Source organism: Patagioenas fasciata, chromosome 2, assembly GCF_037038585.1.
Source record: "Patagioenas fasciata isolate bPatFas1 chromosome 2, bPatFas1.hap1, whole genome shotgun sequence".
Classification (NCBI taxonomy): domain Eukaryota; kingdom Metazoa; phylum Chordata; class Aves; order Columbiformes; family Columbidae; genus Patagioenas; species Patagioenas fasciata.
This window is the reverse complement of record NC_092521.1, coordinates 45,045,127-45,073,125: the sequence shown is the minus strand read 5'-3', so window position 1 is coordinate 45,073,125 and position 27,999 is coordinate 45,045,127. Positions and strand designations below refer to the sequence as shown.

At 38.2% G+C, this 27,999-nt stretch overlaps 1 protein-coding gene, 1 long non-coding RNA gene and 4 other non-coding genes across 8 annotated transcripts in view; 2 read left to right on the top strand and 4 right to left on the bottom strand.

The window, feature by feature from the left end:
* Positions 1-10,366, top strand: part of MCM4 (minichromosome maintenance complex component 4) — a 12,173-nt gene extending 1,807 nt beyond the window's left edge. Inside the window, exons 6-17 of the mRNA XM_065832052.2 lie at positions 1-96; positions 182-277; positions 738-876; positions 1,314-1,534; positions 2,029-2,149; positions 3,864-4,123; positions 6,122-6,487; positions 6,826-6,953; positions 8,218-8,425; positions 8,966-9,194; positions 9,308-9,441; positions 9,784-10,366. Of these exons, the coding sequence (XP_065688124.1) occupies positions 1-96; positions 182-277; positions 738-876; positions 1,314-1,534; positions 2,029-2,149; positions 3,864-4,123; positions 6,122-6,487; positions 6,826-6,953; positions 8,218-8,425; positions 8,966-9,194; positions 9,308-9,441; positions 9,784-9,876 (2,091 nt within the window). The 3' untranslated portion in view covers positions 9,877-10,366. The remainder of the gene's footprint in view (positions 97-181; positions 278-737; positions 877-1,313; positions 1,535-2,028; positions 2,150-3,863; positions 4,124-6,121; positions 6,488-6,825; positions 6,954-8,217; positions 8,426-8,965; positions 9,195-9,307; positions 9,442-9,783) is intronic.
* On the bottom strand, positions 6,260-27,999 carry LOC136098542 (uncharacterized). 3 transcript variants are annotated; one of them, XR_011737439.1, is made up of 5 exons: positions 27,932-27,999; positions 19,969-20,076; positions 18,977-19,087; positions 10,601-10,814; positions 6,260-6,533 (listed from the first exon to the last, which is right to left on the bottom strand). It is a non-coding gene; the product is annotated as an uncharacterized lncRNA (long non-coding RNA). The 3 variants fall into 3 exon arrangements; XR_011737438.1 differs by lacking the exon at positions 6,260-6,533 and having other exon boundaries at positions 10,003-10,814; XR_010650947.2 differs by lacking the exons at positions 6,260-6,533; positions 10,601-10,814 and adding an exon at positions 17,648-18,164.
* On the bottom strand, positions 17,158-17,230 carry TRNAA-AGC (transfer RNA alanine (anticodon AGC)). Its single transcript has one exon. It is a non-coding gene; the product is annotated as a tRNA-Ala (tRNA).
* TRNAA-AGC (transfer RNA alanine (anticodon AGC)) lies at positions 17,745-17,817 on the bottom strand. Its single transcript has one exon. It is a non-coding gene; the product is annotated as a tRNA-Ala (tRNA).
* TRNAA-AGC (transfer RNA alanine (anticodon AGC)) lies at positions 20,788-20,860 on the top strand. Its single transcript has one exon. It is a non-coding gene; the product is annotated as a tRNA-Ala (tRNA).
* TRNAA-AGC (transfer RNA alanine (anticodon AGC)) lies at positions 21,363-21,435 on the bottom strand. The gene has a single exon. It is a non-coding gene; the product is annotated as a tRNA-Ala (tRNA).

The window sequence follows — 27,999 nt, the reverse complement described above, 5'->3', positions numbered from 1 at the left end:
AGATTCCTTAAGACTTTCATTGATCCGTTACCTAAAGAGGATGAAGACATTGGCTTGGATCTTAACCAGCCACGCTATATGCAACGCCTTGAAGAGGTACTTGTAATGCAGCAAAATTTAACTTTTATTTTTCAGTCTTGTGTGCCATCGAGCTAAAGGTTTCTTTTCAAATGTCTTGCAGATCAATATGGTTGGGGAACCATTCCTGAATGTAAATTGCGATCATCTAAGATCATTTGATGAAAATCTTTACAGGCAACTGATCTGCTATCCTCAGGTGAAGTAGTGCACTTGTCTTCTGGCTTTCAGGTGGCCCTTTCATATTTCTAGCTTTAAATATGTTTAAATGCAATGTGTACTTTGTATGATCAGTGTAATCTCTGTAGTTTCTTAATTTTACTTAATGTAAAATGTATTATTTCATCATAGTTGAAACTTGATCATAAATACTATAGTGAGTACCTCATTAATGCAAACTGCAATGTCCTGAGTCCTGAACTTTTTTCCCCTCCCTCCCTTTGCAATACTCAAATTAATAAACTTGATGTGAACAGCAAGCTTTGTGTAGGGAAATGCACAGCTAGTGTAACTTTTAATCATTCCTGGCTTATCAGCAGCACATAAAATGGTTCATGCAAAAATATTTTGATCTATGGTTGGTTGGCTGGTTGGTGGTTTTTTTTTTTTGTTTTGTTTTAACTTTTGTAAGCTTAATGGCTTCTAACAATTTTATACAGGAAGTCATCCCCACATTTGACATGGCTGCCAATGAGATCTTCTTTGATCGTTACCCTGATTCAATATTAGAACACCAGATTCAAGTAAGGCCATATAATGCACTGAAGACCAGGAATATGAGAAGTCTAAACCCTGAAGGTAAACTTTGATTACCATGCTCAAAAAGAATTTTAAGGATTTACATAAACTTATTGGATGTTAGCATAGAATTACATGAAGACTGTATAAAACTGTACTTGTGGTCCATCCAGACCAATGTCTTGTTTATGTAAGTCTGTTTCAGAAGCAAATGCTTTAGAGCCCAAATGCAGCATAATCTGTCTATGAAGGTAATATTTCCTGGCATCAGCTGTTCTTAGTTCTGCAAGTGTGAAAGATTTTTTCTGTTGTATAAATACTGTAAATTAGAATATTTGTACTATGCATTTATGATTCTTTTTGCTTCATCTTAGTCCAAACGCTACTACGTAACCAAATGTCCACCTGCCACCTAAAAAATAACATAACATGAAGTTTGAAGGTTATTTTAAATTTTTAGAGTATGAAGTGATGATACTAGTCTCTATATCTTGTAGATATTGATCAGCTTATCACCATCAGTGGAATGGTCATCAGAAGCTCCCAGTTAATTCCCGAGATGCAAGAAGCATTCTTCAAATGCCAGGTTTGCGCTTTCACCACCAGAGTAGAAATCGATCGTGGCAGGATCGCTGAACCGTCAGTATGCAAGAACTGTAACACGACACACAGTATGGCACTGATTCACAATCGATCCATGTTCTCTGACAAACAGATGGTATGTTGCACTTACGTAGTGGCTGAAATTAATAAGTTTCTAGTTTTTGCTCCCCCACCACCCTAATATCATCAATAGCATTAAAGTATGTGTCTTGAGACTGAATGTTTTGGAAAGGGAAATGTGTTTTTGAACATGAAAATGGGTGAAAAAACTTGGCAAAAGTTCTTTGTAGAAGAAATGCATTAAATGAAGCATGTATGCATCTTAATGTTTCCGTATGGAAGCCCTTTTATATATAATATGTCTGCTACTTTCTGGATTAGGTGAGCCTTGTCTGTGACAGCATTTTGTAATTAGCTATACCAGTGGCAACCAGCAGAATTCTCATTTTCATCTTAGCTTTTTATTAGAAATTGGTTTTGCTGTTTGGGTGGAGGTGTTTTGTTCTTGAGCAATGTTCCTGATTCAAAATGATACTGAGACTGTTAATAGAAATTCTGTTACATGCTTTGTGGAAAAGCTTTTCTTTTTTGAAACTGTTTTTTTGCTAGATCAAACTGCAGGAATCTCCTGAAGATATGCCAGCTGGACAGACCCCTCATACGGTTGCGCTGTTCGCTCACAATGACCTTGTTGATAAAGTTCAGCCAGGCGATAGAGTTAACGTCACAGGTAAAATTTGGTTTGAGTATTTGCATCTTCCTTTTTTGCTGATCGTAATTGTGTATAAAGGGACCTGATGGGATGTACCTGCAAGTGCTGAGGGAGCTGGCCACTGTCTTTGTAAGGCCATTTAGTTATCTTTGAAAAGTCATGGGTACTAGCTAAGATATTGGAAGAAAGCCAACGTTGTTCCTAGGGCAAGGAGGAGACCTGGGGAACTACAGGCCAGTCAACCTTATCTTGACTCTGGGTAGGTGATGCAGCAAATAATCCTGGAAATGATTTGTAAAAATTTGAAGTGCAAGAAGGTGATTTGGTGTAGTCAGCGTGGATTTATAATAGAAAACAACCTTGTATGATGAGATGTTGTTTTATCTTGTTTTGACTTCAGCAAGGCTTTCATCGCTGTCTCCCAGAACATCCTCATAGACAAACTGATGGTGTACACGTTAGATAAGTGGACAGTGAGATGGATGTAACTGGCAGAACTGCTGGGCTCAAAGCATTATGATCAGTGGCACAAAGTCCAGCTGGAAGTTGGTCACCATGGGTGTACCTCAGGAGTCAGTACTGGGGCCAGAGACTGTTGGATATCTTCACTAATGACCTGGATGATGGGACAGAGTGCACCCTCAGCAAACTTGCAGACAAAAACAGAACTGGCAGGAGGCAGTGCTTGATAGACCAGAAACCCTTCTGGGCTGCGTTATGAGGAGTGTTGGCAGAGGTGATCCTTCCCCTCTGTTCAGCACTGGTGTGGCCACATCCTGAGTGCTGTGTCCAGTTTTGGGCTCTCCAGTACTAGGAGGATGTGGACATACTGGAGTGGATTCAGCAAAGGGCCGTGATGACAACTGGATCTTCTGTCGTGCACAGAAAGGCTGAGAAAGCTAGGACTGCTCAGCCTGGAGAAGTTCTGGGGGATTTTACCAGCATGTTTATAAATACCCGACTTTAGGGGGTGGGGGTGGCGTCAAGAAGACGGAGCCACGCTTTTCAGTGGTGCCCAGTGACAGGACATGAGGCAGTGAGCACAAGCTGAAAACAGGAAATTATGTTTAAATATAGGAAACCTTACACTGTTTGGATGGTCAAGCCCCGGCACAGGGTGCCTAGAGAAAGCTGCCTGGAGTGTCCATCCTTACACATATTCAACACCTGACTGGACGTGGCCTTCAGCAACCTGTTCTAGTTGACTTCAGTTTGAGCCCATGGTTGGGCCAGACAATCTCCAGAGGTCCCTTCTTACTTCAACAATTCATTCTGAGAACGTGAGGAAGAAGCAGTATCTTAAATAGTGTCTGCTGTCAGGAGACAGGAAACATAGAGTAAGTCTTGTGATACTGCAACCACATTTTCTAAAACAACCACTGTACTGGTAACTGTTAGAGAACTTGGCACTTAGAGGGAAATGCTGACTTTAGACAATGGAGCAGAGCTTTCAAAAGCATCAAGCCTTAAATTTTTTTGAAAAATACTTAAGCTTTTTCCTTCTTGAGAATACTCGTGATAGGAATGTTTAACATGTATGTACCTGCAAAAACAGGGTCTACCTGACTTAAATATATTCCATTCATTTCTGCATGACTTACTGGTACTGGGAAATAAACTGAGTAAAGTATTTAGGATGTTTTGAACAGCTTTCAAAGGAAAAATGTAAAAATTTCAGGTTTTGGAGTTATGTTTCTTCATATCTAATGCTATGATTAAAATTTATATTTAGGTATTTACAGGGCAGTCCCAATTCGAGTTAATCCAAGGGTGAGCAGCGTAAAGTCCATCTTTAAGACCCACATTGATGTTATACACTATCGCAAGACGGATTCAAAACGCCTGCATGGTGTTGATGAAGAGACTGAGCAAAAAATGTTTACAGAGGAACGTGTGGAACTCCTAAAAGAGCTTTCTAAAAAAGCAGACATATATGAAAGACTTTCTTTAGCATTGGCCCCAAGTATCTATGAGCATGAAGATATCAAAAAGGTGAATCAAATTCTATATTTGTCTTCTAAGAAATGTATTTATATACTAGTGTAATTATTGCTTGCTAGAAAAATGACAGGCTTCAAAATTCAAAATACATCTTCAGTAGTCTTAAAACTGCATGGTCTTGTCAGAATGGAGTTGCCTGTAAGTGTATAGTAAGTTTTTTAATGGTATTAAGGTGTGTTAATTAGAGGGAATATAATTGAAAAGGCAGGAAAGCAGCAGAACTGAGAAAACTTAATTGCAGTATTCATCCTGGACATTTCTTGAAAGTTCAGATTACTGGTGATCAAGGAAAAGTAAGTAGCTGTAACATAGTAAATGATTGCTGCAAAGAGGCATCCACAGGAGAACTGTAGCTTTAAAATGACGTGGTTGAGTCTGACTTACGGGATGTTAAAATGATTACTTAGATGTATCCGAGAAGGGACTGTTCCAATAAATTATTCAACTGAGATACTCCCACTTTGTAATTGTAAAAACTACAGTCAGTAGTGGGTCTCAAGGTAATGTCAAACACCCAAATGTCCTCTTTAAGTATATTCCTTTGGTTTTTTTTTTTTTTTTTTTGGTAGATTTAAACATTATCATAGTTCACAGGTTTCTGAAATGGCTAGAAGTTGAGTTCAAAACCATACAATGATTTCCTGCTGAAATGGAAATACAATGACGACAATTTCATTTGTCATTACCCCCTCACCACACTAAAAGGCCCATCAGGTGCAGTGAGTTGAGTTGAAGAAAGCTGGAGATGCTTCATCAAGGGAGATCTTCAAGTTCTGACAAAAATCTGTTCACAAAATACAAAATTGCTATATTTAATACTTGACAGTGCTTTAAACCAAGAAATATTGGAGAACCAATACTTGGGGACCTTGAGGAAAATACACATGGGGCGGGTCACGCTTCTTGTAACTACCAAACAGGTTTTGCTGACCTGGCCACGTTGAAACTGTAGTTAAAATGTAGGAGTAGTTACATTTACACAGTCCTAAAATTATATTGGGCCCTTTAAAGGCAACCATGAGGCTGATGTGACCCCGGTGAAAATGAATTTGACACCCATTTTCTAAGTGAATGAGAGGAGAATAATTACAAATAGCTCATTCCATGCCTCTGCGATGTTTCAGTGCTGTAAGAAATTGTGCAGAGGCTTTACATAAAGCAGAGTAGAGTTTTCCTCACTCTTTTAGTTGCTGTTTCCAGCTATCATATGTGTGCTGTTAGAAAGAAAAAAGAATACTGGGGAATAGTGAATTTTAAACTAGTAAATATGAAAAGGAAAAAAAAGTCCTCCCTGATAATTCTAGCTAACTGATAAAATTACAAGCCTCTGTTTATACTAATAATTCCAGTAATTTTACTAAAGTTAGTTACTTTCATTTCTTTACTAACTTTGAAAGCATATGCCTTTTTTTTTTTAGGTAGTATAAAGGTTGAAGCATTGGTAAACCCAAATGAAATAAAAGATCTTGAACACTTATTTTTTATGGTCAAATGAAGAACTTTTATTGAAGTAATGCTGTAACACAGTAAAGCAGTTTTCCTGAAAAGTCTTCACTAAAAAGCTGATAAAAATGGCACTTTTTTAATGATACAAAAGAGGTAATAGTACTTTGGTCCTACATGAAACAGCCTTATGGAAAGTAGTTTATTCTGACTTGCTATTGTCAGCAGAATTTGTTATCAAAATTTTGGTTACACAAGTTTTGGAATAGATTTAGAACAAATCTAATTTGAAACTTTAATTATAAGCTGAGTTTGTAGACCATAGCAGTTCAACTGTATGTTTGTAGTTAACTGGAACTGAGGATATCTATAAAGAACTAATCCTTTTAAAGGCTTCTGAAAACAGTTTCAAGTGTTTTCTTCCATATCTGAGTTAATTTTAGCAGTGTTTCTGTTCATTAGATGTTTCAGTTCAACAGCCGGATTTGCTGTGTTAACTATACAAGTGGTGATGTTTTGATTTTTAAAGAAAGAATGTTTTTGTAGGGTATTCTGCTTCAGCTTTTTGGAGGATCAAGAAAGGATTTTACTCACACAGGAAGAGGCAATTTTCGCGCCGAGATTAACATTCTTCTCTGTGGTGATCCTGGTACCAGTAAATCGCAGCTGCTCCAGTACGTGTATAACCTGGTTCCTCGAGGCCAGTACACATCTGGCAGAGGCTCAAGTGCGGTTGGTCTTACTGCGTATGTGATGAAGGATCCAGAAACACGGCAGCTGGTTCTTCAGACAGGTGCTCTAGTGCTTAGTGACAATGGCATCTGCTGCATTGACGAGTTTGATAAAATGAATGAAAGCACAAGATCGGTACTACATGAAGTAATGGAACAACAGACTCTCTCCATCGCAAAGGTAAGTTTGTTTAGTTCCAGGTTCTCTGCACTAAGCACTGTATCTGCTAGGCAGTTGAAACAAACAAAAAATAATAGAAGAACAAAGGATTACACATTTGTGGTGTTGTCAGTGAATCAAGACTAGATTATTTAACAACTCATTTACAAAAAAAGTACAGCTTTTATAGCAAATTGTAGATGGTTTTGTTCTTGCTTTGCTGTACAAGGATTTTGCAATGCAGTTTTTTACTAAAGAACCCATTTAATAACACTGGTGGTCTCATAAAGCTGGGGGGGGGGAATGTTTCGCTGTTACATAGTTGGAGCTAATTTCAGAAAGGTTTTTCATTTTGACAGGCTGGAATTATTTGCCAACTGAATGCTCGTACGTCTATCCTAGCAGCAGCTAACCCTATAGAATCACAGTGGAATCCAAAAAAGACCACTATTGAAAATATTCAACTTCCTCACACACTGTTGTCAAGGTACTCAACTCCCACTTGCATGTCTCACTTTTATGACACGTTGTACTTCCTCAGAACAGTTGTGTTCTTCGTGGTGTAGCGGAAAACTTTTGTAGCATTTATTTCAAATGCTGTTCTTATGACTTCCGTGTGAGCAGAGAACTGCTTTAGTGTTTACATATGACCTTTAACAGAAGATTTGCTGAGATCTGTAGGATCTCTTTATTTACCTCTGTATTGGGTTTATTTTCTGTTGTTGTATGATCACCTCCTAGAAAAGACTTATTCTGAAACTTATAGCCTTGATAACTTCAATGAAAACTCAGGATGCTTTTCTTAGCTCTGTAAAACTTTGAAAGTGAAACTGATTGGGGAGCTTCGAGCAGAGGTGGTAGAATCTGAAGATCTTTATCTGCTTGATGTTGTTCTGTAAAATTCAGTTGGGGCAGGTGGCAATGGGTAGCCTCTTGGTTGACAGCTGTTGGAGCAACATTTAGCATCTGCTACTCTAAAATTAAACAGCCTATGTGCTGCAATTGCATCTTGTGAGGAATTCCCATGCTAGCTGGGAAGTACACCAGAAGTACACCAGATATTCTGAGGACACCTACAGCTTAAAATTAAATCAAGAACTGCTTAATTTAGCCATTCAGTGAAAAATGGTAACTTAGTACAGGTATACTGAATGAAACTTGGCTTGAGGAGCATCTCAGTTCCACCATTTATTGGATTTAAGCTTATGAAAATACACAATGGACTAGCTAAAAATGTCTGCATATAGTTGAGCAGAGTTGAAGATATTGTCTGTAAAATTATAAACATTTTTTTCAGGATTAAACCACAACTGCTTTTTAATTTACACATATATTACTTGTTTTTATATGCATAAAAAACTATATAGATATATGCTATTGCCTTTCAGGGCAATTTCTTTAGCAGCAAGTTTGTTCTGTGTGTTTGGTATGTGTGTGGAATTTTTTTGTTTGGTTGGTTTCTACTTTAAGAAAACCTGTCAGCCTTGAACATGGGATCTGAACTTTGCAGAATGCATCTTAGTTTTAAAGTTTCGAGTCCATAGGATGAAAGGAAATCCACTGTGCTGTTCTGTATTTTCAGAATTCTATAAAAAATATCTTTTCAGTTTAATAGAGCAACTTCTACTTCAGAATAGGAACTAGTAGTCAAATAACTCCTACCTCCACTTGTTAAGTCAAAAACCTTAAAACTAACTACTTTAAATGGCAGGAAAGTATACACACTAATACTAGATTTTTATCCTCCTCAGATTTGACTTGATCTTTTTAATGTTGGATCCACGTGATGAAGCTTATGACAGACGTCTTGCTCGTCATTTGATTTCACTGTACTACCAAAGTGAAGAAGAGATGGAAGAGGAATACATGGACATGGCAATATTGAGGGATTACATTGCATATGCTCGTAGTTACATAAATCCCAGGTTAAGTGAAGAAGCAAGCCAAACCCTTATTGAGGTAAAGGAGTTGCTGTTAATAACGGTCTGAGTCCTTATTGACTTGTAAACATGGCAAAGTCTTCTTGTATGTATCCTTCCTATTTATATATAATTTTTCTGTAAGACTCTATGAACATCTCTAAAAATAAATAGCATTATAAAGGAGATCAGTACAAAAGTCATTCTGTGCTGTGATTATTAGCTTTCAGATGGGTTGGTTTTGGTTCTATCACATTAATAAAAGCATGAAGTTTTACTGAAATGAAATGCGTCAGTACAGGCACAAGCACTATTATGTAAGAGTAGTCCTAAGTTTTTAAAGTGATTAAAAGCTTGACTCATTGTTGTGGCTTAATTGCTTTATAAGGGAAATGTGTATATGTGATGTGGTTCTACTTCACTGCGGAAGAATCATGAAGGTACATAAATTAGCAGAAACACTGTTTGGAACAGCTTGCCAGAATTGCTAGTATTCTGAAATAAGAGCTAGGGGATGAAGGGGAATCTGAAAATAATAGAAATAACAGGACTTACTGAAATGTTTAATGACTGTCTTCAGGCATACGTGGACATGAGGAAGATTGGTAGTGGCAGGGGAATGGTTTCTGCATATCCTCGACAACTCGAGTCTCTGATCCGGCTGGCAGAGGCGCATGCTAAAGTACGCTTTTCTGAGAAAGTGGAAACCATTGATGTAGAAGAAGCGAAACGCCTCCATCGGGAAGCACTGAAACAGTCTGCTACTGATCCAAGGACTGGAATTGTGGACATATCCATTCTCACTACAGGTTGGTGTTTTCATAGTGGTAAGGCTGGGATGCTGTTGGGCTTTTGTAATTTTTAAAGGTGACTTAACCCGTCTGTCTTAGTTTATTTCTAAAAGGTGTTTTCTTTTAATAAGGAATGAGTGCAACAGCTCGTAAGCGGAAAGAGGAGTTGGCTCAGGCCTTACGGAAGCTTATCCAGTCAAAGGGTAAAACACCAGCTTTGAAATACCAACAACTTTTTGATGATCTCCGAGCACAGTCTGATACAGTAAGTTTCCTGCTTTGTTTTTACATTTTCATGAATTTTAAAAGCATGGTGTTTTTCTAAATCAACATTATCTTGTTTTCAAATCACATTATGGAGGGAAAGCGAAACACTGATTTGTTCAGCTGATGTGACCAGAAAGCCAATTCTATGGATAAATGAGCTGAATCTTTGCTATACTTTAGCTTATTCTAGCTTCTGAAATAGCAAACTCAGCTTCAGGGTTCCAAGCCAGATTTCCAGTTGCAAAAAGAACATTCTAAAGCTTAAAAAGCCTGATTAAGAAAATTGGTAGGAAGTAAGGCATTTTCACAGTCTTTACTAGATTTCTTTCTTTTTATTAAGGCTATCACTAAGGAAATGTTTGAAGAAGCACTTCGTGCCTTGGCTGATGATGACTTCTTGACTGTGACTGGAAAGACTGTCAGACTGCTCTAAGTTGCCTTTTCTTGCAAGCCAGCTACCGAGGCTTCACTTCGTCTCACTTAAGACAGTGTCAGTGTGTGAGATCTTCGAGATTTGTGGTGATCATTCACTATGACAAGCACAGCTTTTCCTTACAAGTCAACTGTCAGAGCTTTACTTTGCCTTATTTTACTATATTGCCAATCTGCAAGACTTTCAAGATTTGGGGCTATCATTTGCTATGACAAGTGTAGCGACGATTAAGTGGCACTTTTTCTGTCAGCACACAAGATTACAAAGGACCTAAAAATCCTTAGCTGACTAATACTATTTACATTTTAGCTGAATGTATTTACTAATATGTCAAGTGCCATGTATTTTTATGAGGTTTTGTAGAACATACTAACAATGTTGTATGTATTTCGAATTGAATTGTAAAAATTCATCTTAAATGACTTTTTTAGTAAATGCAGTTGGACTATTAGTATTGCTGTAATCTGAAATAAAGTTATTGGACTTAAAATGGCTCTTTAGCATTCATTCAAGTGAAAGTGAACATATCCTGTGTTGAGCACTTTTCAATCTAGAATTCTGCAATTTTTAGGAAGCTCTCTGTGAGAGCATGAAGGAGCTTTGTGCTTTTTTCCTTTTTTTTTTTTCACTTCACTGTATATCCTCAATGTAAAAAATGCTTCTACTTGAAACTAATTTTTTGTACTACACATTTAAGCATGACTGGATAAATTAAGTTACCTACCTTCAGTGTAATCTCATAATCGCTCCTGAAGGAACAAGGTCCAGTAGCACGTGACTGGAGACTCTTCCCTCATTCTATGCAGGGTAGATGCTCTCAGCCGTTGCCTGTCAATAGCTGCTCTTGTGTTCACAGTTGAGCTACAGAAGAGTTCCCTAATTCACTTCAGTGCAGGCTGCACTAGGCTGATCTCAACTGCTCACTGAGCCCTGTTAAGCTGAAATAAATACTCCTATATTCTGTGCCACTGCTTCCAACAGAAGGAAAGCAAATTTCCCCCATGCAAAAGGATGGGAGCACCTTAAAACCTATTTTTTTTCTTGCTATTGGTTCATTATATGAGCAAGATACTGTTTAACTGTAGTTGAATTTTCAGTGATTTTTTTTTTTTTTAATAAGGGAGGAACTCTTCATCTGTCCTAGAGTTAAAAATACAATGTATGCCAGAAGCATTATATTAAGCCACAGCCTTCTTCCCAGTCTTGCTTATTAGTAAACAAGTCCCTACCACCTCTTTTGGTTTTTATGGAATGGAAGGACTTAGTTCATGTTCTCTTTCTCCGCAGAGGAAGTCTAGGTTCCCTGACTCAAGGCTCAAAAGTTAGATATAGATAAGCTGAGATATCAGGAGCTTGACATTTATCTTCAAACAAAAGCGTCTGTAATACAAAATTCCAAGCTCCCTTAAATACCAGAACCACAGATTCTCTAGTGGTGCTTGTCTTACTGCCATGTTACTAGTTACATATTTTGCTTGGAAAACAACCATCTCATGAATTTTTCCTCCCAGTAACACAACCTTTATATCACAGTTGCTATCGGCCTTTTGTGTGAGACTGATAAAGTTAGAAGCAATTACCTTTTACTTTTTGAAAGCATCACTTGCATACTTTTGCCATTAACACTATTTGGTCCTTGAAGTACGACTTCAGTTCACAAACCTTTCTGTCCCATTTTTCTACTCTCATAGCTGTTAACAAGACTATTACTAACTACTTGGTACCTCTTTGTCAGGCAAAACACCACCATGAAAGCTTTTTAAATAAAAGTTTTTGAGTTTAGAAAGCTGACTTAATGTTTTCAAAAAATAAAGAATTCAAATAGTGATGCATCTGGCTCCACCAGCAAAATTCCTCAAATTAAAATTGCTTGTCAGTATGGAATGTATTACTGTAAAATCGAAATGGGCCTATTCATCTACTTGCAAATTTTAAATGTATATTGAATTTCCTAGCCACAAAATGGAGTGTTATAGGAAACATAAGAAAGTTTTTTGTATACAAATGGATTTTGGCTCCCTTTCAGTTTAAGATGACTCCTAATTCACAGTGGTTTTTTAAGTAAAATGCTTATTAAGAGTTACTCTATTTAGTGCTTACAGGGTTGCTTGCAGAATTATCCCACTAGGTGGCTCTTGAAGGCTGTACGTAGTAGCTGATTTGTTTTCAGTCTGCAGTGGTTTTTTGTTTTTTAAATAAGCAAAGACTGCAAGTGCCACTCCATAATTAGGCAGCTATAGAATGTAAGTGCTTTTAGACAGTCTTTTGGTTAAAAAAACCCCCACAAGATTAAAAGATTTTAACCACATATATGCTAATTTTAAATGTACACAAAGCAAGAGGAAGATTAAAACTAATTTACTTTGACTATTTTCCTTACTCTATGCAATAGTCTGAAACTGTATATCATAATCTACTGCTGTATTTACCCTATGCTATTACTAGTTAAAATTAAGCTCATTTACAAAACTCAAGTCATTTAAAGACCAGAATGTGCAACCAGGGTAAAGCACCCCTGCCAGAAATGACAAAGAAAAAAGGCATTAAAGTCTTCTATACATTCTACAAGTCACAATAAAAAAGTTAAGCCTACTGGCAGAAATTATTTGTAACAAGTTCCTTTGAGAGAACGTAGTTTAAGTGATCTGTTATCTTGTCTAACACTGTAAAGAGAAGTCAATGGTGAAGTGAAATGGAATTAACACTCTTCTATTTTTCTAGCACAGAGTGCAATCACCAGTTAACCAGGGTGGGCGAGGAACCAGTACCAGATAGACCAGAAAATGTCATTTGCTCCCGCTGTTAGTGGTTTCAAAGCTGGTACTTCATTCTCTGCAAGCAGAGGTTTGGCTGGAAAGCAACTTGACCCTGCTCTTCCCCACTTGTGTTAGGTGCTTCAGCAGGAACAGATGTAAACACCTAAGTGAGAAACATCTGTCACGATTATCCCCTGCCCATCACAACTGACATAATGTACTCCTTAAGACTACATTCTAGTCAGCTTCATCAAACTTCAGTCTGATTTTTGGCAGTCACTCTGGAATTGCAGTTTTGTCATCTTAGAAGGCCTTAAGACTTACAGGATTACCTCAGGTAAAGAAGAAAGTGCACTGCAGCCTGCATGTAGATAGTTGGTCAGGGAAGTGACTCTATCCCATGTTTGCAGTGTATTTATCTAATTCAGTAATTAGAGCTGCTGCATAACATGCCATCTGGATACAGCAATATGGACTGAACCACGTAAGCATTTTGCATTTTTTTCTGACTTGGCAAGACCAGATGTAGTCTTGTAAAAATATACGCGTAGTTTACTTAAAAAGCATGAGATTCATCATCTGTGAGGTAAACTGACAGTCAATATGGAGCTTGTCATCCAATTCTCAGTTTGCATGGCTATCTTACAATAATGTTTACAGATACCCTGGCAGCAGCTTGAATTATTTAATGCTCAAACCCAAAAAGCTAGTTAATTGTGGTTTGTAAGGTTTCTGAGTATAGTTTGTCTCTACAACCAGGCTCTTCTTGTCACTGGGACAGGCTCCAAACTGATAAAGAACACAAACAAGTTGTGTTTGCTACTATGAAAAGTATTCTAGAAGTCCTAAGATCTGAGAAGACGACCTACTAATTATATTTTTATAATTACTTTGTAGATCCTAAAGCATTCTCTCTCAGAGACCTGTATTTTGATTGCAGAGAAAACATCCATTTCTTCAGTGACTCCTGATCATGTCTCACCTGGTAGGAGTGGGAGTAGGTTTGGATTGCTTTTGCCTAAATTCGAACCCCTTTCCTAATGAAGTGTAGAGTTTCTAATTACCATATTTTGTGAGTGGGAATCTTATCAGGGAACCACTGTAGTGACTGCATTATATGTTTGGAAGATCTTGCTACATCTTCAAGTTAAATTGTTTCTTTTATAAATGTGATTAAAAACCCCACATAATTTTGACGTGGGTTTGTGTGTCAACTTATCTCTTCGACATTATCATGCAAACTGTTTTTCTAGTATGAAGCAGCCTTTTACTAGTGCAACTTACTGACCAATTGGGGTCAGGTTTGCAATGTATCTAGTTAAGACTCCTTTGTTAGTCTTGACCAAACATCAAATGCTGCAAACAGAGTACAGGAAAAATGTTAAGGTTTCCTCTAGCAATTAAAATCTCTCCTAGCTCTGCAGCAAGACCAATATAGTCTTTCCTAGCCTTGTTTATTGAAAACTACTAGGTACAATAACATCTAGACTCTTGAGAATACAAAAAACTAGGTGTAAGAAAGCTACTAAACGTTATTATGTGTAAGATAAATCAGAAAGTATCTCTGATGACATCTAAAATAAATATTAGGAAGTAGAGGAGCTTTTCACCCTTCCTCCATTTTAAGAAGTTAACTTTATTACAGTCCTAGTGCAAGTTTTTTTTGTGACTTGTGGGCCATCTAATTCTTAAAGACACCAAAAAGCTTAAAAAATTCATCGTCAATAGTTCTGAACACCTCAGACATGGGGAGAAAAAAAAAAAAGAAAAAGGCAAAAAGCTGATAAACTGGCTGTTCTTAAAATTATATTTTCTTGTCATAGTCTATCATACCACCCAATACTGTAGTTTTCAAATGTCGTTTCCTTCCCTCATCCCCAAAAGAAGTAACCACAACAGACCCTTCAGAGTTTGGCATTTCTCACCCAATGAAGAAATGGTTGGCACAAGCTTACTGAGCTGGGGAGATTTCCTCCCTGGTTCTAGTTCTTAGGCACAAGCCAGCAGAACTTTCCAGTTGGCAATTCTTGCCAGCAGCACCAGCTCCAGACTTGAACCAGGAGAATGCAAATACCATTCCAGCACATAAATGCACATTACTACATCCACAATGTAAAGCCAGAGAGAATTCAGCCTTGGTATCCAGGGACATCACATCCACTGAGTGAGTTGAGCTTCCAACCTCTAACAATATAGTAAGGCTAGACTGGCTACCTACATTGGTATTTATGACCTTATCTCAGTTTTAGTCAGAGTATGCTACCTTTGCTTTTCAGTGCATGTACATGTGGGTGGGAAGATGAAGAAAGGGGAGTCACCTTCAGCATCCAGCTAGTTCTTAGGCCATCTTCCAGTATGCAAAGAACAGCCATTAAGCTCTTATGCTTGTATTCAGTAACAGTGAAGCTCTAAGGTCATTATATAGGCAGATTTTTTTCATTAATTTGGCATCTCCTTACAGTATCTTTCTAGGTAAAAAGAGTCTTGGCAACATCTGCTTGTTGACAGTTCCACTCATGTTCCATCACTGTGGAACAGCAACATACCAACCAGGATCACACAGTTCCTGTCACTTTTAAAAAACGACTGCCTCTGTGACCTTTATTAGAGGAGTCTCTCATGGAATCCACAATATATAAACACTCCAACCAAGCTGAAATAAATGTAAACAAATGAGTCAAAGTAAACCTCATTATCCCGTTTCTCAGGCGCTAGCTGTAGAAATCCATCTAAATAGTTCCTTACTGTTCTCAGCTTCCTCTCAATAATTGAAAAGAGCAGCCCCAGGCTGATCAGGTAGCTTAACACTGCTTTACTTACAAATGTGAGAATGACCCCAATAAGTAAGCTATTTCCCCTGAGATAACAATAAAGTTCCCAAGGGTCTGGTACTGGTGATTTTCTCAATAGCAAAATACAATGCTATGTAGACCTCTGTCAGCTGTACAAAGCAGCACAACTGCCTTATGTGATCTATTTTATTAGAATCCTTGCACAACCCTTCTGGCAAAACTTGAAGATGGATGTTACTGAGAAATACTTCAAACTCTCTACTCTGTCTTCACTTCATGAAGAGTAAGGGGGCGGAGGAGGAAAGAACTTATTTGCTTATTTGAAGAGATCTTGGAATTCTCAGTCGCTATCCCAAAAGAAGACAAAGTATTCTTTCTCTGAAAAGACTCATCATTAGACATTTTTGGGAGACAGACATGTAAGTTATCTTCATCCATGCTTCTTAGAACAGTTGATGATGTGTGATTTCTTATCTCAAAGACAATGATCAGGAATCACTTTTATGAGGCAGGTTTAATAAAGGATGCTGGCGGGACAAGAACGCAGTGCCAGCACAGCGTGTGCCGAGAACAACCCTGCTGAAAATAAGTGTGTACACGCTAGCTACAGGCACATCCCAGATTCTTGTCACAAGGATGGCATTTTAGTCTGGCGATTCCTGGCATCTTCTGTCTACTAGTCATATTAACAGTAGTCACTAAGACTGGTACACACATTTTTAGATATGCTGTTAGAGAAGTTCCTTCTCCCTAGGTTTCCTGTAGCAGAGACCAAGGCATGGATTCCAGAAATTCTTCTAAAACAAATAATTTATTTGCAAGGTACAGCACAGAGCAGCTCGAGATGGGTCCCTCCTGAAAAAGGACCTAAAATAAAGACAACCTTAGGCAATCCAAGCCCCTACCCCCTCTGCATCACTCCGAGCCAATTCCACATTATAGTCTGGAGTCTCCCCATTCTCCACTGAATGTCTTAATTTTTGTCAGGCAGGCTGTCAATTAAAGTTCTGACCTAGAGTTGCTATTTTGCACCAACAGCTGGAGAAAATAAGTGCTTGGTAATAGCCAAAATATTATTCTGTTCGAAGCCATTCTGTTCCTTTACTTATCTCCCAGGACACAGCTCCCCTTATCTTCCAGCTTGAAGACTCTCTGGCCTTTTTTACTTACGAAGAAAAAAGTTCAGAGGTCCACAGCTTGCAGAAGTTACGCTAAGCAAACTTACTTATGCTAAGTGAATTCTATGTAAGCAGTTTCTAAACAAGTTCTATAAGAAACAGTATACCAAATAATTTAATAAGCTAAGGCAGTCTATTCCCTAAAAATACCCAACAGTTCAAGTGGCAGGTTAAGTTTTCAGCCTCTGAAGTATAAGGAGACACACCAAGAAGTGGAACAATACCAGTGTTTTGCTAGTTCCATGCACATTCTCTTCCTTACCACTGACAGAAGATGTGAGGAAATCAGCAGGCCTTTTTGCATGCTGTAAGGTGCTTAGTTAAAATTCAAGACAGAGCAGATTTAGCAGCACTGGTCAATGAGATTTAAAAAGCTGCACTTGCTGTGCAGCTGCTTCCAGAAGTGTCAGGGGGAAGTGCACCAAAAAGAAACACACAACATCTGGAGAAGGATCAGAAGAAACTAATAAAAATTAGTATCTTACTGAAATGGTTACATATTTTGTTTTGCTGGTTTCTACTTCTAGGTATAACAATTTCTGCTTAAGAAAACACTGGAGAATGCGGGCATCGATCCCGCTACCTCTCGCATGCTAAGCGAGCGCTCTACCATTTGAGCTAATTCCCCCCACTGGATCATATTTTTTTAAACAGGTATCACAAAACTCTGATCTTCAGAGTGTATTTAAAATTGCAGTTCTGTACGTACAATACAGGTTTCTCTCATGCTCTAGTCTCTCTGTTCACAAAGGAAAACAACTTCAATTCCAAAACAGGTGTCAATTATTAATAATTTTGTAATATTTCATTTAGTGTTTCTGAACGAAGCAGTAAGAAACAAGATGAACCAGAAAAGACATATTTTTCAAGTGTATGAAATAAAAAAAATTAATCACTTGCAATTCATGAGAGAAAGTACATTCCGGCATTTGTTTTTCTCATCATAAAAGACAGATCCTTTTTTTTTTTTTAATATAAGTTAATTATTTTAATTTATTCTAGTCAAACATATGGCAATATTTAAAAAATAAGCCATGTATGTGTAAAAGATAAGAGCTTATTTTAATGTACTGAACTGGAATTTTGAAGTAAAACATCTGTAGTTAACTGTTTTTTCTCCCACCTTAAATAAAACATCACACTGGAGAATGCGGGCATCGATCCCGCTACCTCTCGCATGCTAAGCGAGCGCTCTACCATTTGAGCTAATTCCCCCCCAAAAAACCTAATTTATCTTGTAACTATAGATTTTTATTACCACAAATGCAAATTGCTTTCCTTTTACTAGCTCTGCTCTTTTATCATAGGTAGTAACCCCAGAGCACTTGTTCAGAACACTTAGCTATTATTTGACCTTGACCTTGCCTATTTTTTTGTCCAAGATGACATGACAAACTCCCCAAGTAACATGATAAGGCACTTCGTGCTGACCTGAATGACAAACTCATGACCTGCAGCCTTTCAGTGCCACCCAACTCACACGAGGTTTATCCTTCTTTGCAGATGGCAGCTGCTGCTTCTGTGTTGAGGGATGTCACATCACCAGCAATGCAGTGGAGCAGCTTGAAAACAATACAAAATTCACATTTGCCCTGACATCCCCTAAAACAGGGGCGTCAAATTGATTTTCTCCAGGGGCCACATCAGCCTTGTGGTTGCCTTCAAAGAGCCAAATGTAATTACATTTAAACAGTCTTGTTTTAAAACTAAATCAAATGGATTTAAGTCTTGCATTTTTGAATGGTAGATTTGGTTTTAATCAACAAAAGCAAATACTTCTAATAAGCTACTAGATGTGAAACTGGTTTTGAGAGCAACAGGAAAGTAAAAGGCTTTCAGAATAGAATCAGAAATGGTGCGTGGCTTCTTTCCACTCCATGGCAACTCAATAGCTCTCGTTTCACCAGTTTCAATAACGCTAATGGAAACTCAATAGTATCCACTCAGTAACTACAATTACATACTAACTAAAAAGGGATAAAATATTCAGGTACACTTAGGCAGTCTTCAGCTTTTTTGATACTTCTCTCAGACCCTCCTCATCCTCCAAACTGTTACACATGAACACATCTTCTAATCAGAAATACCATAGAAATTACAGCATACTACTCCTCCACACTTCACTTGAGCAACTTGGAAGTTTCCTGTTAGCACAAGCAGAAGAGGCAAATGCTGGCATCACATCATAATGCAATATACAGCTGGTAAAATTATAAATACCTTGGAGAAAAACAGAACAAAGCTATTTTAAAAACTATGCTGTGCTCTCTTCTGCAAGGCCCACTTGTTCTGTGCACAGAGAAATCCCAAAGGGTGTTTTATCTAACCATAACTTTACTGCAATGATAAAGATGACTGTCTTAGAAAGTCAAACCTGATTAAAGTAGCTTGTATCAGTTCACATTGGTGTTGCCAAAGAGATTATCAAAGTGATCTGTGTTAAATGAAGAATATGTGGACACAAAGACTTCACAGCTGAAATACCCTAGAGAAATGAAAAAAAAAGGAATTAAGAAGGTCAGGTTATTTTCAGCCACACAGGTATGGAAGTTCTCCCCAAAAAAGTGGAGAAATTAGAAAGTTTTACTCACCGTCTAACATGAACACCTAGCAATCACAACAAATTCAAGATGACAAACCAAAGGGCTGTCAATAATATGAAATACACATTTTAATATGAGAAAATAGTCCTATTGCTGAGATATTTCCTCACCCTTATGTGACTTTAGCATCAAATAAGCTTTTTTGGGAGCTGAACTGTTCAAGCTTTAGGCCTTTTTACTGAAAGCAGCGTGAGACTTGGGGGTGAAGAACAGGGAGATGTAATCTATTGTTTTTGTACTGACTCACACTGCACAGGGTAGATAAAGAAAAATGTACATTGAGCTGAACCTTGTGATATACAATATGGGAAATATCCCAGCGGCAGACGTGCAGCAGGCCGTCACTGAGCCTAAGATGTGTGCTTGTGAGAAGGACTGAAACCACCTTTGCGTATTTGTTTTCTCCTCCAGTTTATTCCAGTGAGGCAGAAAAAGTCAGTTATGATATACTGCAAGAAATAGTAAGAACAAATCTTCATTTATTGTTGTGCACAGATTGAGGTAAGGCAGGAAAACATTTAAATTCTAGGAGAATATCTGCAGTGATACTGTGGTTTTAGTTTCACATCTTGGCCTGAATCTGTATTGTGCTACATTTGAAGTGCTACGTTATTTTAGACAAGTTGTAACTATGTGATGCTTAATTTCATAATTTATTCTCTTTTGACTAGATACTGCCATCCAATAAGTTAAATCCATTAGAGAAAACCACCAGCACATGTACTGTTGGATTACTGCAAACATTTTTACTAGCAGAACATACCTTTCTGCATTTAAACTGCAAGTGATGTCTTCCATTATCTCATTTTCATTGCCTTTGTTGTTTAATAGTACCCGTGCAACCATTCTCACTGTAAACTACATTTTCACTCTAAATCCAGAAAACATTACTTCATTTAATAACCTGTAAACAGAGCTTTTCCAATGTGCTTCCTACTGCAAAGTCAGTTCGTACGACTATACTTGAATTTTTATATTTGTGATATGTTTTTAGTAACCCCATATATTTAAGACACAATACTATTTTAATTGAATCATCAAAGTCAATATAAAAAGGTTGACATACTTTGAATATAACTTAGGAAGATATAAATGAATACTTTTCACAAACCATGCTAAACATGAACTTTTAAACCATTATATTTATCATTTATATAAAGGTGACTAGAAAATAAAGTTGAAAAAGAAAATAAACAGGCTTGAAAAACAAGGCAAAGAAAAATCCCATTGCCCTTCAGTAAGTTCTAACAGTTTACTTGCTGGATTTACAAGTCTTTTGGTATCTGCATTGTAAGAGAGGTAAAAAATGGTAGTTCTCTCTCCTTCCTAAATAAACACTGGAGAAGGCTTGGATCAGGAATGTTAAGTATTGTTTTATCAAAGTAACATAGCAGTAAATGCATCAGTACTACCGCTTCTCATATATCAAGTGAGTATTCTGATTTTTATGCTAACAGGCTTTCCAAATAACACAGTGGTTATTCAGTGCCACTAAACAAGCAGCCTGACTCAGCAAACTATAGCTGAAGAAGCCACGCTGTGATTCAGCAGAAGTCAAACCGGCGTCACCGCCAACAACAACGGGGAATTAGCTCAAATGGTAGAGCGCTCGCTTAGCATGCGAGAGGTAGCGGGATCGATGCCCGCATTCTCCAGTGTTTTGAGAGACCGAGTATCGATGGTGCCGTTAGATTTTCTTCCGTAAGTTCTTCAAGTTCGTGAAACAATATCAACTAAGAACACAAATTGTTCCATAAAGCAAATAAAACAAGAGAATTATACTAATTAGCAGACTGCACTTGTGAACTGTCCAAAAAATGATTTCTACTAATGATCCACCTAATACTAACGTTGTTATTCTGCAACACAGAAAAAGAGCCCCAAGAATATAAGGTGCTATATACAGGGTACTAGAATCGAAGCACAGCCAAAAAAACCCAGAAGAAACAGTGGTATTTGTCAGTGTGCTTTTGTTTTTTTATTCTTTAATGATCCACGAACAGGAATCTTTTTTTTTTTGGTACAGGCAGCTACCCTAATTTTAGACAAAAGACAAAAAGCCGACAAAACAGAAGATTAAAAGTCTTTCATTTCCAAAACAGCAAAATACGTTGGAATGGCTAACTGAAAAGATGAAGTACAGCTTACAGCGGCAAATGGAGAATGCGGGCATCGATCCCGCTACCTCTCGCATGCTAAGCGAGCGCTCTACCATTTGAGCTAATTCCCCCTGGCACAAATTGTTCCTGTTTACTCTCCCTTTCTACTTCAACGTTTCGCAATAACAGCATAACCTCCACCAATTCACATTCCTGTTTGACCCGCTGTCTCAAGTGCAAACAAAACTTCCTACCAAAACCAAAGATGTTTTTCTACTCAAATACCGCACTGGCAGCTGGGCAGTCACACCCGCTGCTCAAATTCTAATCCCTTACCCGAAGTTCCTGGTAGGCGATAAGAGGACACAACTTCCCAGTGAAATGCAGAAACAATTAGGTCTCAAAGCACCCTGCTTTTGACAGCACTAATGGGAATTTTGACTAACAAGAAATCTGGGATCCTTGATGTAACAGCACATGTTTCTTTCAGCCAAGCCACATCTGCATAACAGAAGATCTGTGTTTCCAAGCAACTGAAGACTTATGTTCACACCAGTTATGACTGTTTAGAGAAATCTGGGTATATTTTAAGACTACATTTTTGTAAAACAGATTTTTCCTATTTATAATCCCTAGGTGGAAGACAATCAGCTAACTGACTACCCATTTCCACATTTTATAATATAACAGACATGACAGAATAGGTACAGTTCTTCCAGTTCTTCCTCTTGTGGCAATGGAGTGGGCCCAGGTTATACAAGTGGTCGGGGCAGAAGGAGGGAGGGCGGAAATAAAAGCACCCAGGCAAATAGAACACAAAGTAATAGTTCTCATCATCTGTCCACCTCTCCCACGAATTTTTAAGGTGTGACTATATCACCAGATAAACATGCACTCTCACACATACATATAAAAATCAAGAATACATAATTAAAACGTAAAAAATAATAGTAATTAAAAAATCATGGCTATAATGAAACAGCAGTCAATATTCTGTCCAGTGGTTTGGTTTCAGCTCTGCAAGATCAGAGTCATGCGACTATCACAACAGTCATGTACCAACATGCTTCATGAGTTTCAGCCTTTTACTTCCTCAATCTCTACACACTGTCATTTAACTTGGAGGATATTTTAGTGAACCCTTCAGAAATCTTGTAATAGTCTGAAACTTCCTTTTGCTTTCATTCTGGGGGCAAAAAAACCCAAGCAAACAAACAAACACCAAACAAAAAACCCAACCAACAACAAAAAACCCAACAAACAAACCCTCAAAACCACCAACTCGAAAAAACCCAAACCAAATCAAGAGAGAATTGTGAACTTTTACTGAATATTATAAATGTAGTAAATCTTTGCCTTTCTGGAAAAAAGCGTATCTGAAATTTATTAAGTAACTCTAAAAAGAACTCTCAGTTTCTTTCTTGATTTGCCCAAGATCCTTTAAGGCACATGAATCACAATGACATATAAAGATTCTTCAACTGTCTCCTCTCTAAGGACTCAGTGATTTCAGGAAGTAGCATAACCAAATTCCAGTCTTTGCAGGACATTTAGATTAATACCTGAATAATATATACTTGATTTTTTAATAACTGGGATTATATTTGTGTTAATGAAGTAAATCAGAGTAGCAAAGTTCAGAAGATTTCGATGAGCCAAATATTTAAAAAATGCATCCTAAGTCATCCTCTGTATGTACAGATCTTGCCATGTGACACGTAATTCAACAAGAATGCCTGTGGAAGTCCTCCGAGCTCAGCAACTCAGTACTTAGCTGTAACCAAAAGTTACACATTCAGAGATAGTGGAGGTTTCTTGGACAGTATCAAAATCCTCAAAGTCAACCTATATGTAATAATGCTTTTCAAAATATTTTATAATCTCAATTTTAACACAGAAACAATTATTTGTGTGGCATTTCCTCCAGACTCTGTCACCTGTTCAACTTTGAATCTCAAAAAAAGGTGTTAGCAGAAAAACATTTAAAGCAGAAAATCTCAAGTTTATCTTTGCACATGTATGGAAACTTTTACTACTGTAGACAGTTATAACTGCAGAAAGCATGGGGATACTCTGCAGTGATACTTAGGGCTTTCAAATCCAACACCACGCCCTCATCACTTTCCTTGCAAGTTCCATTGACAGCATAACAAAATTTCTGAATGCAATTTCTTCTGAACCTTTGGCTTTCTTATCTGAGCAACCTACATTATCCTTTAGCAATACAAGTCCCTTCCTTCTTCATTTTACTTTGCCCATCATGGTATCTCAAATTTCGGAACACCACGTGCATAGAACTCCTAAATGCTGACAACAGATTTTAGGAATCTCACAGCATGACATGGCTCAGAATATGCAGTGCTTCAAAATACAGCACAGAAAACCTCTAAACAACTAAGGGAAGCCCAAGAAGACCTGCAATAACAAATTCACTATTAAGATTAACCAACAGCAGCTGCTTAAGACATAACCAGCTTTTTTTTTTAATCCAAAGGGGCTGTGGGAATATTATTATTTTAGGAATAGTAAAACAATTACCATAAGAAAAGGAACAGAGAAGGTAGGAGAACCAAGGAGGTGAAGGAGAAGCAGTAAGACACTAATTATCATTTGCGTACACATACACAGGCACGTTGCAAGAAGAGCCAGAGGCCACGAATGCATTGCAAAGAGCAAGTTTTATTTTAGTTACCTCTCTACTGGGGGATCTCTGAAGTCGCACCTAAGCTCCCAGGCAGAGGTGACACAAGCAGGGACACAGGCACTGCTAAGTTCAGCCCTGCTAGAAGATCACTGGGCCTGCTGAGCTCGCCTGTATTTCACAAGGCTTCAGTGAGGTGCAGCCTCCCGCTCTTTCTCACAACAAAGCACGAATCTCAGACATAGTGATAAGGTGCCTACAGTTTCTCACAGGCCTATGTTATCTAACACAGAGGCTCTACTCATCAAGCACACAAGTGTGATGTATGTGCTTTTTCTACAGACAGGTGCAAGTCACTTGAGCGTATTAACATTTAACTAACCTCCTCACCAAGTCTTCCACTATATTCCCATACATCATTGACCAGAGAAAGAAGAAATACTATTCACAAGCTAGCACTCCTGTTAGTTACAAATTAGTTATATTAGTTATGAATCACTAACCTCACTTTCTGAAATTATCAAACGTTGCTGCAGCATCCAAGATGCCAACTCCCTCACTAGCTGATAAGGACGTCTGGTCTAATCCCGAATCCCTGTACCAGAACTCCTCTAGGCACTCTCCCATTAACAAACTCCAAGATCTTGTTACCTGCTCCCTCACTCTGAATGAAACAGCTGGCTTTGGAAAAAAATGTTTCTCCCTCTCCTATTAAAACATAACTTGGAAAGAAGCATCTGAAAATAATTTGTAGAAGATAATTAAGTTCTTACAGCTGGAATTATTCTGCAGATACCGCAGACATTTAAGTGACCAGCTGACTGAAAGCCCCACTAGTCAGTATGTCTGGTGAAGTACGCAAGCCTGCTGCTACTTCTGGTCTGGGATGTTTTCACACCACCAGTTGGAATCTTGCACCAAGAGCTTTGAAAGGTCCAAAAGTTCCTTTGCTTAGTCATACAATAACTAGAAACACAGCACTTAGTTATGATGAAAACATCCCAGAGCACCAGATTGACTAAATACCACTTTCAGAAGTGACTCAGAAGCTATGTCACTATACCCTTAAGTACACTACAGAAACAAACTAGTTTTAAATGAGTCGGCTTGATTACTAAGAACTCCACTCCATATTTTACCTTGTTTTAGCCAAAATGCCTTTTGCTCTCTGTATGATTGACAAAAATAGGTGATCTAAAATCACTCACAAAAAGCATGATTTTTCTCCAAACAGGAATACCTAACTCTAAGCTTTGTATTAACTATCTCAAAGCAAGTACAAAACCAAACCCAAACAAACCAACCAATCCAAACCTAACCAACCGACCAAAGAAAAAAAAAACAAACACCCAACCAACCAACAACCCCACCAGACAACTGTAACCCTTACCAATCTCCATTCGTGTTTGGTCAGGTTTTTCAATTTTTCTTGGTATTCCTTCCAAACAAATATTACTCAAGTCTTAAAAATACCTATGTTGTACAACAAACAGAACCCTTCTAATAGTGTTTGTATTAATCATGTATAAGCACAGCCCAGGCAGGAACAGGGTTTCATTGTGCCAGCTTTTGAATCGTAAAGCACATATACATGGCTTAATTAAGAGAAGCCCCATCAGGCTTACGACAGCAGGTCTGTCTTAGGACAGAAGAAGCCTCCTCCCTTCTGTTCTTAATGGCCACAATAAGAACAAATCTGGATCTGTTGATGAAGATCTTACTGATTGCTCACAAAATGATGTGTCTATTTTACTATAACTAATCATTTGTACCCAAACCACGAGACAAAAACATGCTAAAAAAAACCCCAAACCACTAACAAATCAGCAAAAACAAACCAACAAACAAAAAACGTAGAAAGCATTGCTACTTTTAGTAATACTTTTCCACTGCTATTACCTTGAGGAAAATCAGTACAGCCCATATGAGAGGTAATGTATCAGTATAATATGTTGTAATATTAATGAAAAAAACAATGTTGGAAAAAGCTTAGCTTGGAAATCTAGGTAACCTCAGTTACCATTAGCAGCCACAACAGAAGCCTGCAAGGGCCCAAACAATACATATTAACTATGCTACTTTTGTAAAAAGTATGAAACCATAATGTTCTTGCGTGTATTTATTACCAGATTGGCATTTAAGATAACCTAGTGCAAAGGAGGCAGCGAGCTCAGATGTCAGCTCAGAGGGAGATCTGACCATCCTTTTATGCTACTCTTCGGCATCTCTATCTGGACCACGGAAAAATCACTGTCATGATTTCAACCCAAGCCTGAGATAACATTCCAAATCTGAGAGTAAAGTTAAAGTACCGAGAAAGACATCTGAGTTATCATCTCCTTCTCTAACGCCACCAGTGTTTTTTTAATTTCTGTCCAGATAATCATAAGGCTTCCAGATTGGCAAAGATTTCATTCTGTTTCCAGATGGAAAGAGAGTAAATCACAGAATGTCCTGAGTTGGAAGGGACCCACAAGGATCAACGAGTCCAACTCCTGTCCCTGCATATGACAACCCCACAGTTCACACCATGTGTCTGAGGGCATTGTCCAGTCTCTTCTTGAACACTGTCAGGCTTGGGGCCGTGACACCTCCCTGGGGAGCCTGTTCCAGTGCTCCACCTCCCTCTGGCTGAAGAACCTTTTCCTAATGTCCAACCTAAACCTCCCCTGGCACATTTTCCCGCTATTCCCGAGGGTTTTGTCACTGGTCACTAACGAGACGAAGGGTTCACAGGAGTTTTAAAAAAGTTTTGACATCATACGGCTTGTGTACAATGCCTTCTTTGAATTAAGACGGCAATAAAAAAAAATTTATTACTAATTTTACATACTATCCAGCTTCTAATGCCCCTTTCCAAACAAACTGTTTAATAATCAAAAAAGGCTGTTACAAAAGCAGTGAGATTGACTGTGCCTGAATCCAAATGTCCTGCCTTCTAAACCACCACTGTAACAATTCCAATTTGCTCCACATTCCTTGTAACTCCAGAAAGAAGAGAATCCTTGCTGGTTATGCCTAGAGCTCTGCACATTCCACCTGGCTAATCAGCTATCACTAAACAACACATACAATATTTTGCTCATGTTTCTTTAGTGGCCCTGCAGAGCCATCAATTTCCACAAAACACTGGACAATTTACTTATCTTTCAGATTTGTATCCATCCTTCACTTTTGGTCCAAAGTTTAACAGAGGTTGGAGTGAAAATTTCCCTAGCTTAGAAGACTGAATAATATTAAAGAGTCCTACATCCTCAGGATTTTATAAGGAACATAACTACTAAGTAGAAGATAATTTATCCAGAATAATAGAGCAGTTTTAAAAACAATAACCTCACCCAAAAAAACAAAACAGAAAAACAAAACAGAAAAACAACTGAGGAACTGGTTATACAGAATGATCTGAAAAAATTAGTTTGGCTGTAATGTTCAAAGATTAGAGGTTTAAGGTACACAGAACTCATAGAAATTCTTTGTATGCTTAGCATCTGATTACTTAGGTCCATATGAAAATCTGAAAGCTTGTATTTTTAAAATTTATATGCTACTGTACTACACAGTCATTTCAGAATTCCAACAGGGAAACCAGACCTATCAGTACAAGAGCTGCATTCACTAGTGAAGCTATCTGCTTACAGTGTACTCAAAACACAGGCACAGCACAAAAACATCACAACCAAGCTGAATTAAAACCACAGAAAGTTCAACTTAGCACCCACTTCAAGAAGTTCTTCAATGCATGTTACCCTCCGATTTGATTTTTCCACTTCTTTCTTGGGTTCAATGATGCACTCTGGGGCACAGAGGAGTAGTAAAAGTGCCCCAGAAGAACCCACAAAACCACCTCCTCCCCTGAGGAACACCACCACCCTCTGCACACCCCCTCCTCTAAGCAAGCACCCCCATGACCGCAAAACCAGATTGTGAGACCTTCCAACACCATCATCACGATCAGAAAACCCCTGAGTAGAAGGCTACAAACAAACCTCCTCTCCCAGCTTTGCCTTTCGACGGCCCCAGCCCGGACAGCCTCAGGTTGGCGACACCCTCCCCG